Genomic DNA, 12,935 nt, shown 5'->3' with positions numbered 1-12,935 from the left:
AGATCATTTTTAAACGGGTGGGAAAAATTTGGAAGTCATTTTTGAGTTCAGCACACCAAAAACTGCAGGAAACAATATAAAACTCGATTTGAAAATTTTGGTCAAAAATTACCTAATTTGAGATGAAAATATAAGTCTGGAGTCGAAATGGAGGTGATTTTCGTTATCAGCACACAAAAATCTGTTAGGATCAACATCAAACTCAATACAAAATTTTGGTCCAAATTTGGTCAAAATTTGCTAAAGCGTGAGTCTGGGAAAAATTTGGAACTTATTTTTGAGTTCAGCTCATCAAACACTGTAGGAAACAATATAAAACTCGACCTGAAAATTTTGGTCCAAAATGACCTAATTTAAGATGAAAATATAAGTCTGGAGTAGAAATGGAAGTGGTTTTCATAATCAGCACTCCAAAAACTCCAAGAATCAATATGAGACTTGATTGAAAAATATTGATATCAAATTGATCAATAATTGGTAAAGAATGGGTCTGGGTTGGTCTTCATGGATCACCCTTTGTCGTCACCAATACCCTGATGCCACACCAATGCGATTTTTTCAGTCGAGTAACATTCCATTGCCAGCATAGAATCGCTTAATTGGCTACTCGTCTGCTTGAGTCACTATTAGATGTATGTTTTTCTTCCAACTCATGAATTCACAAATTTATTAGTTATATTTGAGAAGCCTTTTGTCATTATTTTATTTTAAACCAGTGAATTAAACAACATAGACTGGAATATGTAATCATAGTTTATATTAAGTGACTCAGTTTAGGGCAGGCTGATCTGAAGCATTCGACGGAGAACAAATTTTGTCAAATTCAGTGAATCGTCTCATGAAGTCAAGTGCAGAGGCCACTTGTTGCTCAATACGCCAACATAATTTACCTTATTCATGCCTCGTGATATTTTGTCTCTAGAGTAAAAGAATACAGTGCTTGTATTCAAGAGCCAGCTTTAAAACCATTACCAATACTTAGTTCCAGTTGTCGGACAGAAGCTTTGGTGAAGAGAAAAGAATCGTCTCATTAAATGCAATTACAAAGTCACCCACCGCTCAAAACCTGAATCGTCTCATTGAACCCAATATCAGTTCAAAATCTGTTAGCACAAAATATATGGATTATTTATTGCACCAATTACATCTATTTATGGATTCTTTTAATCAATAGATGTTGGTACTAAAATATTTATGTTAGCTTGCAGCATTGCAATAGAATGTCATTTCCCGAGACAAACCAAGACAATTAACTAGTCTTCAAATTTCAACAGAAGTTATTCATGCATTTACCTGATTTGATTTACTATCAAATTTAAAAATAAGGATAGTACCAGAGAGAATAAAATCAGCAGATGCACACAAAGGCAAAGAAAACATTCTATTTACAATCCACACCTACACTCACAGTGCACTGACCTGAAGGATGATTCCCCTGTGACGGGGGAGGGGGGAGAGGGGAACGAAACACGCAAACCATTCTCACATTCAGTTTTCGTATTTGCCTCTGTTGACACTCCGGAAGGGTTTCATTCATTCTCGAATGTTAAAAAACTATCTCAGTACCTATTTGAGAACCCCTTTGCTCTTTAGTTTGTTTATTTGCATAAGTGCCGTCCCGTCTTGCAGACGGCTTGCAAGCGCGGCAGCCGGTATGAGAAATTCGTCAGCCGCACGATGCTACCAACCTAACCACGCTAATTACCTAGTTCAAAACGATGTTTTGAATATTTCAAACGATGATAATCGTTAATCTGAGATAAACTCCCCCTGTAGGATGTTTAGGAGACATCAGGTGTGAAATTTGGATACTATTCGTTCAGTAGTTGCTGAGAAACGTGAGTGATTACATACAGACGGACAGACAGACTCACGACCAGTCGGTTTTTGGTGCGCCCTAACACGGCATGGGCTTCGCTATCGCTCAGCCAAAAATAGTCTGTTTTGGCCCCACAATTGATTTTTGGAACCAGTTGTGGGTCAGCATTGTAGAAAGCTCAAATTTGGATATGATTTGCTTAAATGCGAGAGGAATTCACTTCTGAATTTATTTTTCGGAATCGTGAAAACTGCAGGATCTGTAGTACAATGAATCAATTCTGGGTCATATCAATTGTGGGCCATTTCGTCTTTTTGCTTGTAAATTGACCACTTTTGCAAGATATTTTCTTATTTTTATTAATAAAAGGTCCCTGGTTCTCAATAAGCCAAGCAGGCACGTTTTTCACTCAAAGAGGAAAAATACATAAACCGACATAAACAGGCTTATTTCACTGTGAGACAGATGTGAGTTAAACGTCCTGGACTAGAGACGAAACTTTTATAGTGCATATTCTAGGGCCGCCGGTGTGGTAGACAATCCAACACCACACCCTGTCATTGTGAGGTATTGCTACAGTTTATAATCTATTTCAGTCAGAATATTTAGTCTGTAGGGATTGATTTGACTCCTACAGGGCCGTACTGGCCTCGGGTGCCTAGCCTGCAGTTAGAGAGCGGTCCCCTTCCGGGCGCTATGTAAGCCCCGCAATGCCCCCTTCCCAACAAAAAAAGCCTTATGGCGGACTGGAAGTAAGAGCTAGCGTTGTCATTCGGGGCTGTAGCCTAAGCTTAACAACCTTCGTATCGTAGTACTATATGTGACTGAGCAGAAAAATGGAATTTACTGTGATACATCAGTCATTCAGAAGCGCAGAAAACAAAAAATATAAGAAAAACTACCGCAAAATTCGTCAAAAACAACGGGTCGGACATGGTAGCGAACGCTACTTTGCCATCACCCGCGCACCATGGCATCGAATGATTTCGGCTGTACTATGGTAAATTTATGTTCCCTGACCTATTATGAACCTAAATCAGCAAGGTCGTCCCGTTTTACCTCGTAATAGCTTCACGGTGGCAATTTGAAAAACAAACGATTTTTCGGCTTGTTGGATGGGCGCATTTTTCGCGACTTTTTGAAGGGCCTTCCTTTGAAGCCTGATGGGAGCTGTTACAGTCGTCGCTCGGACATACACGCTATTTGGGGAGACAAAGAAAGGTTGGAGGAAGGTCTACCGCGAAATTCAAATCGATTCAATCTCCGCCGGGGTTGCGGTGACCCGTCGAAAAAAATGACCCACAATTGATTCGTGACCCACAATTGATTTTTTACCTTACTTTACACTCACGCTAAAATCCGTACTAAGTTTCTCAAGCACGGGTACAAATTTTGTTTTGTTTGTAATAGGAGGAAATGGTTTGTGAATTCGAACTATTATTTTCCAACGAATTTGTTACAACACGGGGTAAGCCTTCAAGGGTAGGATAGTTTGCGTTCCACTGTGCACATTAAACAAACGTCATGGGACTTCTTTTTTCCCATGAACGATATGAAATTTTCAGCGCATTCGTCGGTAAAACAATTTTGTGTCCACCACTTCATACAAATTGGCCGGAGCCTGTTGCAATTTGCTGGTTCATTGGAATTTGTATCACAATCGTATTACCAACGGATGTGCCAAAAATTGCATCACTCATGGGACAGAAGAAGTCCCATGACACTTTAGCGTATGGCCCTTCACGTATACAGGCCCTTGCTATTGACATGAGTAGACAGTGATAAAGCCGATTTGCTTGAGGGACACCTGATCCATCTGACTCAATACCACCTGCAGGTGTGCCTTTTAGGACATAACCAGAGCATCTCGTACCTAATCTTTCAGTGAGATTGAGAAGCATCTTGTTGTTCAACGCACGCAGGTGCGCCGGAAGTTCCTTGAAGTGCATGTCGCGGGTCACGCTTAAAACCATTATGAGCACATACAAACTAATTTTCTTTGTTATGCGAAGAGATAGTTTTAAATTACGAAGTATTTTATTAAGTTTATGCATGCTCAAAATAGTTTGTGATTACAAGCTGCTTTTCTTTGTAAGGCCCAAAATAGTGTGTAAGGTTTTCAAAGTGTTTGGGAGGGGGTGGGGGTGTCTTTGCTTTCCCCTGAAAGGTGTGCCACAATTCACTCTTTCCTCCACTAAGTTGACAACTCTCGCAACGTCCCCTGCCTCCCGAAACCATCTCTTTACTAAAGCGCTTGCTGAGAGCACTTACGTGTGCACGCTGAAAACCTTACGAACTATCTTGTGCATACCGTACATAACACATAAACTACACGGTACCCAGGAACTCCCTGGAAATCCCGATAGGCTTCCTGAAAAAAACAGGAACCGTTTTTACCGTTTAATTTACTTTGTATAAGAAAAAATAGTTCGTAACTTGCTAACTACTTTCTGGGTAAGCTGACGTATGTCCAAAATACTTTGTTATATGAAGCTATTTGACTTCGCACGGCTTCAATATTTAGTAAGGGTTTCAGAGTGTATACTCACTACACACTTAAAACATATAAGTGTGTTTTGAGTACACGCTTAAGTTTTCCGCGTGGATCCGCTCTTCACTGCGCGAGAGAAAATCAGATAGCGGTTTGCGAGTCATTCAAAACCGAATAGAATCAGGGATGATCTAAGTCGAAAACACCGTTGAGAATCGGCATGACGAAAGGAACCCATCCAAAGGCCACCGTGGCTAAGTTGTCTCTTAGCATTCCTCTTAAGGATACTGTAAAGTGAAACAAGCATGTCCTAGAAATATTTGTCACAGGAAGATCATTTTGTGGTCAAAATTCAACCACTATAAGATGAATTAATTCCCAAAGTTGGGGGCCCCTACTCCTATTAGTTTCTGAGTTATGGAGGTTTACATAAACTTTTTGTCGTTTCTCCCAAATTCTCTTCACGACAAAAGGGCTAGCTACCCAGGCCTACTTTAATTTTTCCTCAAATTTGTGAGATTTTGACCCATTTTGGTCTTGGTTTTGTTTTTTCAGGAAAACTAAGGCAGATGTTAAGGGAAGGTGGGGTACCATGTGACGGTTTCTGTTCAACTGCCCGGCAACCCAATAATACCAATCACATTACATCCATAAGTTGACATGTGAACAAAATGATTCTTCACCGTATAATTTCTGTTGAGATTTCTAATTTATCAGTTTTGGTTGCTGAGTTATACCGAGTTGAATGGGCCTAAGTCAAAGTGTCACTTCGTAACCCACGCAGTACACCATGTGACAGCCTTAGTGCACCATGTGACAGTGGCCTTTTGTCAGGGTTTAAATCCTATTCAGCGTACCTATGTGCAAAGAATGAATGTAGAAGTCTTCCAGCTTTTTTATTTTCGTTGAGTTTATCAATTTATCATCTTTGGTTCCCGAGCATTGAGTATCGTGGAATCCCATAGCGAATGACAGTGGTGTCACGTGGTGCCCAGATCAGCAGTTTTAGGGGAAAAGTTTATGCCGTAGAGAATCGAGCAAAAGCTTATTTAGAGCTTAAAACATCAAAGAAGAACATCTTGCATGGCTTATGTCCTTAAAATGTATTTTAAAGGTAAAAAGCGGACGCGGCGGGAAATGGAAAAAGTTTCTAATGAGCTATTTTAAGACGGTTTCCAATTCTGATCGCTACCATTCCCGTCCTGTTCGAAGGAGAGTCACGACCTATTCGCCCCGCAAAGCAACCGAGAGATGGCACCACAGTCGCGGCTGCTGTGCCTAGGGTTTTTCAAGCAATCCGGGTGGTAGGGGGGACAAGTCCGTGGTGGTGGTGGGGGCGATGAGCCTTGCTGGTGGAGGCCGTGAGGTAGCCCCGGTAGCGGCACAGACCCGTGCGTCTTAGCGTGTCTGACCCGCCTGGCCCTGGCCAGAAAACCCTACCCAGGGAGCTGGCGACGTAGTTCCGACGGTCGCCGCCAGAGCTGCCACTTTGCTTTGCGGGGCGAATTGCACGTCGATTCTCCATCATGATACCTTCCTTTGAGTCTTCTTACCGCTGTTGGATAGCAGGCCGTTTGGGAGAAAAAGCCAAAGTCACACGGTGGCCGTGTCACATGGTACCCCACCTTCCCTTACAAAAAGGGCAACACTATTTTTTTCCCATTCAAATATAGATAAAATTGCCAGAATCTGAAGACTGGGTAGCTAATCCTTCGTCGTGAGAAGAATTTGGAAACGACAAAAGTTTATGTAAACCTCCGTAAGTCAGAAACTAATAGGAGTTGGGGCCCTAGTCTTAGGGTATGAGTTTATGTAATAGAAAGGAACTTTTACCCCTAAATTGAAACATCTGACACAAGTATTAAAAAAAATGTCATATGGCCACTTTTTTCCACTTTACAAGAACCTTAATTGTGTATGAATCAATCTTACTACAAATCGTTTGATACTTCACCTATTTATTCATCTTTTGTATTCAAGTAGAGGAGTCCGTGACACATCGCCGCAAAAGAAGTATAGTCACGAGAGGGAATCGCACCCAAAGCAAACCGCGCGTGCCGCCGAGCGCAGAGACAAAGCTGGTCTACGTCTGCGAAAAGCTGATATGGACGTCGGGGCGGGCGGCTTGGAAGGCGGCGACGGCGCGCCCACACGCCGCCTTGTCGCCAGCGGCCCCCCGGCGGCCCCGGTCGTCGTGGAACACGCTGAGGTGCAGGCGGCGCAGGCTCGGCAGCGTCTCGCAACTGGACAGGGCGCTGGCGAAGCGGGCGACGTCGCCCGAGCTGCGCACGGCGGACATGAGCCGCAAGCCGCGGACGCGCGGCCAGCCGTGAGACGCCTCCACGCACGAACCGTTGGCCACCACCTTCGCGGGGACAAAAGACACAGGAAAATGAGACATACCCTTGCCGAAGGGCTCGTTACGAAGTTTCAACATTATATAAATACGTGGACACTTGGTGGACATTGTATTTCAGATATATCGAAAGTCTCTGATTTGCAGTGAAGATACTTCATGAACCTTTTAGGTACCTCTGCAGTTAGGATAGTTCTTAATCTGCACTGACAGTTAGGATTGTCTTGGATCAGCTCTGGCAGTTAGGATTGTCTTGGAACTGCTCTGACAGTTAGGATTATTCTTTTAGGACGCGTCGAATTAGCCTCAGTACAGTACGCACACCAAATACCATGGGACATTTTTTATCGCATGGATGATGCACTTTTAGCACATCCGTCAATGATACAACTTTGGACAATTTTTGTAACCCCGGTGGACACAAAATTGACGCCCTGGATGTGCTTCAGATTGCATCATCCAAGGCACAAAAATAATTCCCATGACGTTAGTGCGTATACTGAAGTGTGTAATAGTAATGCCAAAATCGAGGGCGTAAACACACGGTAAATACTCTCCACACAAAAACTCCGTGTTACGCGTGACACACATAATGCAATTTTGGGTCTTCGACAAAATTTAAGCATTTGAATGCCGTAATGCGTGGTATTACACGTATAATACCACCGTGACCCCTCGGCCGAAATTGGCTACACACTTAAAACCCTACAAAGAACTGCTCGTTGTAATACAAAGAAAACGGAGGCTTCACAGCCTACGAAGGAAATCAATTGTGATACAAGGAAAAAATCCTTCGCAGGCTGCGAAGAAGTTTTTCGTAGGCTACAAAGGATTTTTCCTTTGCATTACAAACAAAATCCTTTGTATTACAAACGATTTCCTTCGTAGGCTGCGAAGCCTCCGTTTTCTTTGTATCACAACGAGCAGTTCTTTGTAGGGTTTTAAGTGTGTAAACATGTTCATTTTGTTTCTCATCACAAGACAGGGAGAAGTATTTCTCGCCCAAGTTTGGTCAGCACTCACACTCTAAATGTCTTACAATGAAATTTGACCTATGTTATTCGTATGTTACAGTGAATTCGGCGCAAGCATAATACGAAGCAATATTCCTTCGTAATACGAATCTTTTTACCTTTTTCATTGTAAGATACAAAGAAAAGCCTTCGTAATACGAAGAAAACCCACCTTCGCATTATGCTTGCGCCATTTCCTTCGTATTATGGGAAATTTCTTCGAAAGACATTTAGAGTGCACACCATTCAATCAGTCCCACGCTCACCTCACGCATCTCAGCGCACTCCGCCAGGCGGTCGAGCACGGCGCCGGGCACGGCCTCGAAGGAGTCGTGCTGGTAGTGGCGCAGCGAGGCCGCCGCGCCGCGCAGCAGGTCGGCCACCAGGGCGGGGGGCGCCTCGTCCACGAAGCGGAACGGGTCCTCGGGGTGCATGGCGTTGACCGTGAGGCGGCGCAGCGTCGGCAGCCCGTCCCGCAGCTCCCCCGCGTACGGGTGCTCGTCCAGCCAGTCCAGGTGCAAGTGCTCCAGCCGGCGCAGCCCTGCCACCACCTGCAGGGGCGACCGGCAGTCGCTGTCGAGCTGAGACAGGCAGGAAAGATGCATGCACTGCCAATCCAAGTGTGAGACAGTCTCACACTATTTAGTGCGAACCACGATGTCTCACGCTTACAAGTGTGAGCCACGTTTGTCCCACGCTTGCAAGCGTGAGACATCATTTGTCTCACACTTACAAGTGTGAGACACGGTTTGTCCCACACTTACTGCCTATGGTTCCCTGTGGTTAAATGCCACAGGACCCACGCTCGTAAGTATGAGACGTGTCTCACGCTTGTAAGTGTGAGACATGCCGTGTCTCACACTTGCAAGTGTGGCACACGCATGGTTCACGCTTGTAAGCGTGAGACATCGTGGTTCGCACTAAATATTGTGAGACTGTCTCACACTTGGATTGGCAGTGTGTTGAACGACTGCACTGGAATCAAATTATTGGCAAAAATCGAACTGGTAGAAGTCCCTTAGTCCGCAAAAATGAAGATTTCGCAACCCCGTTTGCGCCAAAATGTAGGTAATTGATGTGGATATCTAATGAACTACAACCATGAACATCAAGCTATAAGAAGTACAAAATTTTACGAAAAAAAACCTGTTGTGATCGTTTTTGCAAAATCCTCAGAAATTGTTTTTGAGCGTCCGATCCACGCCGTTCTGGGCTCAAAATGCTTCTTTTCGTATGGTCTAAACACATGAAATGTTTTAACAACGTAGAACAACGCGTATGGAAGCAATCGCACAAGTCAGTTTTCGGCCATTTTCAGTGTCTTGCCCCCTTGAGCAACTCAGGCGCTCACAACGCGTAAAGAGTTTAGGCCGCCACCCGCGTTCTCCTGTGCACTGTGTGTTGCTACCCTATGCGCTCACCTCAAACTGGGAATGGTCGTTGATCCAGATGCTGAGCGCACGGAGGTGTTCACGACTGCGCCACAGCAGGTCCAGGACCACGGTGGGATCGGGCAGCAGCCAGATGTACTCCTTGAGGTCGAGGTGGCCGGTGACGACGGCCTTGCTTCGCCCCAGCGCCGACGACAGCCGGCGATCCCCAAGGCGAGGGTCCAGCACCAGGTTGCGGAGCGCAGGCGCCAGCAGCAGCAGTCGCGCCTGTCGTCACCACCACTCTTAAAAGCCTACGAGGCATTTACTTCATAACTACAAAGAAAATAAAGGCATTGTAGAATTGCTTCGTATTATGAAGAAATGCTTCTTAATATGCTTATAATGTTGTACTCGATGGGCGGGCAGTGACACGTGAAGCTTTCCGCTGCTTCAGTTTGTCGAGTGGCACTGTGGCAGAAAGGTACGGAAAATTCTGTTATTTTTTTTTTGCCAGGATTCTCCGTAGGCCTCTTATCAATATTCTCCGTAGGCTCTCACAGTATTCTCCGTAGGGCCGTAGGACCTGAAAGACTGTATAGTCCCACGGAGATCACTGTGCGGTCCTACGGAGAATACTGGAAGAGCCTACGGAGAATATTAACAAGGGGGCTACGGAGAATTACCACGAGCTGTTTACGGAATTTTCCGTAGCTTTTTGCCACAGTGGGCGAGTCAGTGATGAGTAGTGAACATGCGAAGTTGGAGCCGGAGCCCGATCAAGACAAAAGTGCGTTGAAGAGGAACGTGTGGGGACAGGAGCCTAGAGCGAGCCAATTACTAAACCAATGTCAGTTCAAATGAATAAATAAAACTTTTATATTTCGCGTGAACAAAATCAGTATTTACACTTCATGATGTCTTCGCTATCACATTCAATAATCGATCGGTTTTGACATTATGGACCCAACTCTTTAGATTGAGGAAAGACGGTAGATTTTGACCAATTTACAGGTATAATTTGAGGGGTGGCGATGTTGGGTCGACTAGGAGACCTAGAACCTCCTCTGAAAGCCGACGTTGAAGGAGTTTTCGCCTTGGCCTCTGCCGGGGCCGCTGAGCACCTGGCTGCGTCCGGCGCCGGCGAACACGCGCGAGTTGCCGTCCCTGGACTGCCACACGTCGGTCTGCGCGCGGATGTTGCCCGTGACGGACCCGGGGCCGTAGCCCACGCCGCCGCCGATCTCGGTGTTCCGGCGGTCGCCGAAGTTGTGGTTGACGCCGACGTTGCCCGAGCGCAGGTTGCCGCCGCCGAAGGCCTTCGTGTCGCCGTCGCCCGGCATCGGCGACGCCGTCGTCAGGGTCGCGGCGACGCACAGCAGCAGCAGGGCGGACAGGGACTGCATGGTCAGCTGCAAAGGGGGCCTTGTTAGTGACTGTCATCACTCTCATTCCAGGAATAAGACTTCACGTTGAAAGGAATGTGACAAAATGTCTCGTTTCGTTCGAGCATTGTGTCACAGGTGACACATTCAATTGAATGTGAAAGCTCCACAAATTAGCATATTCACATTCAAACGAATGCCCTTATGCCCTTAAAGGGCTACTGTTTATGCCTCTAACGGCGTAGCTTTATGGCCTTTGTTTTACCGGTGTAGCTGCTGAACGAAGTTGAGCATGTGCGTGGAATGCACGAATTCATACGCAAAAACGCAAGTTTTCTAATGTGCGTGTTGAAACGTACGCTCAATTTCGTAAAAAGGCTATGGACGAAGAATAATGTAATTTACAAATTATTTTTTCGTTTTGAAAACTAAATAGTTTTTTCCTACATATGCTCAAAATACTTTGACAGGTTTTAAGCGCGCAAGCTACATAAGCCGGCTCAGCACTGTGGCTGCACGCTGCACCGCCCCGAACATCACCACACTAGAGCCGAAGTAATCAGCACTAGTTTGACATTGAACCGCTCGCATGTGGTACTTACTGGGTTAGGCGCGCTGCACACTGGGTTAGAAGCGAGGACAGAAGAGGTACTCGCGGACGCTGCGGTGGCGTGGAGTGACTGATGCAGGGAGGGACGCTGCCCCCCGTTTTATACGGCATCTCTGCGCTTGGCAGCCGTGTTTCCCTTACTGCCCCTCCACTCAATCCTTCCGTCTTGTTCGGGGATTCACCGCCTCGCCACGCTGTCGCAGCGGCTGTCGCGCCGTCCACGCAAGTTTCTCAGAAAGTGACTGCGATTCCGACCCGCAACGTCGGGGTGGGTCACGGCAGTTCATGCCAGTCGCCGCGGTGGCGCGCGCGCGCTACTGTACTCAAGGCGGGTGTTCCCCTCGGACTCGCGGCGCCCTGGCCCCGAAGCCGAGCCGCTACTGTACTCGCCGCGGCCGCCGCGCCGTAGCTCTACAGGGTCAACTGTCGGCTTCACACACTGAGAAAACCTTACAAACTATTTTGGGCCTTACAAAGAAAAGTAGTTTGTACACACTAAACTTCTTACGGATACATCCTATCTGTATTACGGACATTTTTGTGCAATTGCAATTACGGATAGATTTTGCTTGTAATACGGATGAAATCATCCGTATTACAAAGAGTTTTACGTCCGTACCATACGGATATTTTCGCCTGTATGTTACGGACGTAAAACTTTTTGTAATACGGATGATTTCATCCGTATTACAAGCAAAATCTATCCGTAATTGCAATTGCACAAAAATGTCCGTAATACAGATAGGATGTATCCGTAAGAAGTTTACTGTGTATAACAAAGTATTTTGAGCATACGTAAGCTTACAAAGAAAATACTTCGTAATTTACGAACTATTTCTTCGTATAACAAAGTATTTTAGTTTGTTATATGTATGCTCAAAATACTTCGTAAGGTTATAAGAGTGCATGAAGTCGCCTGCATTAGAGTTTAACTTCAGTCGAAGTTCATTATTTCACTACCAATTCAAGTGCGAGACAGTCTCACACTTGTAGGTGTGGGACAATTTGTCTCACGCTTACATGTGTGAGCCACGCTTGTCTCACGCTTTCAAGTGTGAGACATCGATATGTCTGACACTTGCAAGTGTGAGACACGGTTTGTCCTACAGTTCCAGACGTGGGACCCGTGGCATTGAACCACAGAGCTAGCATAGGCAACAAGTGTGGGACAAACCCTGTCTTACACTTGCAAGTGTGAGACTTCGTTGTCTCACACTTGTAAGCGTGAGACAAACTGCCCCACACTTACAAGTGTGAGACTGTCTCACACTTGGATTGGCAGTGTTCGGACAAGCGCCCCAATTCCAGACGAAGCACAGACACTTATTTTTGCCTGCCCCACTTCTTTTCTGTCACTTTTTGTATCGCCGAAAATTGGTAAAATGTCTCACCTTTTGAATTTCAGGGGACACTTTATCCGCAAAGGAAACAAAAGTGTGGTAAAGAGAGTCAGGATCGAGAGGTGAAAATTCAAACCCCATTTTCTCGTCGTCTCAAAAAAGAAAAAAAAATCCTAACGACAGAACACTGTACATGAAAAAGAACTCATATAGCACAAATTATATTAAGCTTACAGGGGTGCCTATAAATTTATGCCGATCGGAATGCGTCGGTAAACCTTCTCTGCAAACTCAAGTGTGTGCCAGGCATGCACTTCTTGGTGCATGCCTGCAGGCACACACTTCTTGGTGCATGCCTGGCAGGCACACACTTCTTTGCTGCATGCCTCAGGCACACACTTGCTTAAGCATGTACAATTGTATACATGCATCAGCGACGGCAAGTTTGCGCGAGGCATGCGGCAAAGAAGTGTGTGGCTACCAGGCATGCAAGTGCCTGGCACACACTTGACTTTGCTGATTGTCAAGTACCCGGGCTAGTAAAACCTGCT

The 12,935-nt window shown here is 45.5% G+C and overlaps 1 protein-coding gene across 1 annotated transcript; it reads right to left on the bottom strand.

Annotated features, from left to right (window-relative positions):
• Positions 1-9,900: 9,900 nt before the first annotated feature.
• On the bottom strand, positions 9,901-11,294 carry LOC117642296. Its single transcript, XM_034380339.1, has 2 exons — positions 11,037-11,294; positions 9,901-10,461 (listed from the first exon to the last, which is right to left on the bottom strand). The coding sequence occupies exon 2, from the start codon at positions 10,453-10,455 to the stop codon at positions 10,105-10,107; it is 351 nt and encodes a 116-aa protein (XP_034236230.1). The 5' UTR covers positions 10,456-10,461; positions 11,037-11,294; the 3' UTR covers positions 9,901-10,104.
• Between the last annotated feature and the right edge of the window lie 1,641 nt (positions 11,295-12,935).

Source organism: Thrips palmi, unplaced genomic scaffold, assembly GCF_012932325.1.
Source record: "Thrips palmi isolate BJ-2018 unplaced genomic scaffold, TpBJ-2018v1 HiC_scaffold_16, whole genome shotgun sequence".
Taxonomy (NCBI): Eukaryota; Metazoa; Arthropoda; class Insecta; order Thysanoptera; family Thripidae; genus Thrips; species Thrips palmi.
Note: the sequence above shows the minus strand (reverse complement) of the source record. Positions and strands in the feature narration are given on the sequence as shown.

What these genes read in the sequence shown, in the direction of transcription:
- LOC117642296 (XM_034380339.1), bottom strand. Translation starts at nt 10,455, where the DNA reads ATGCAGTCCCTGTCCGCCCTGCTGCTGCTGTGCGTCGCCGCGACCCTG.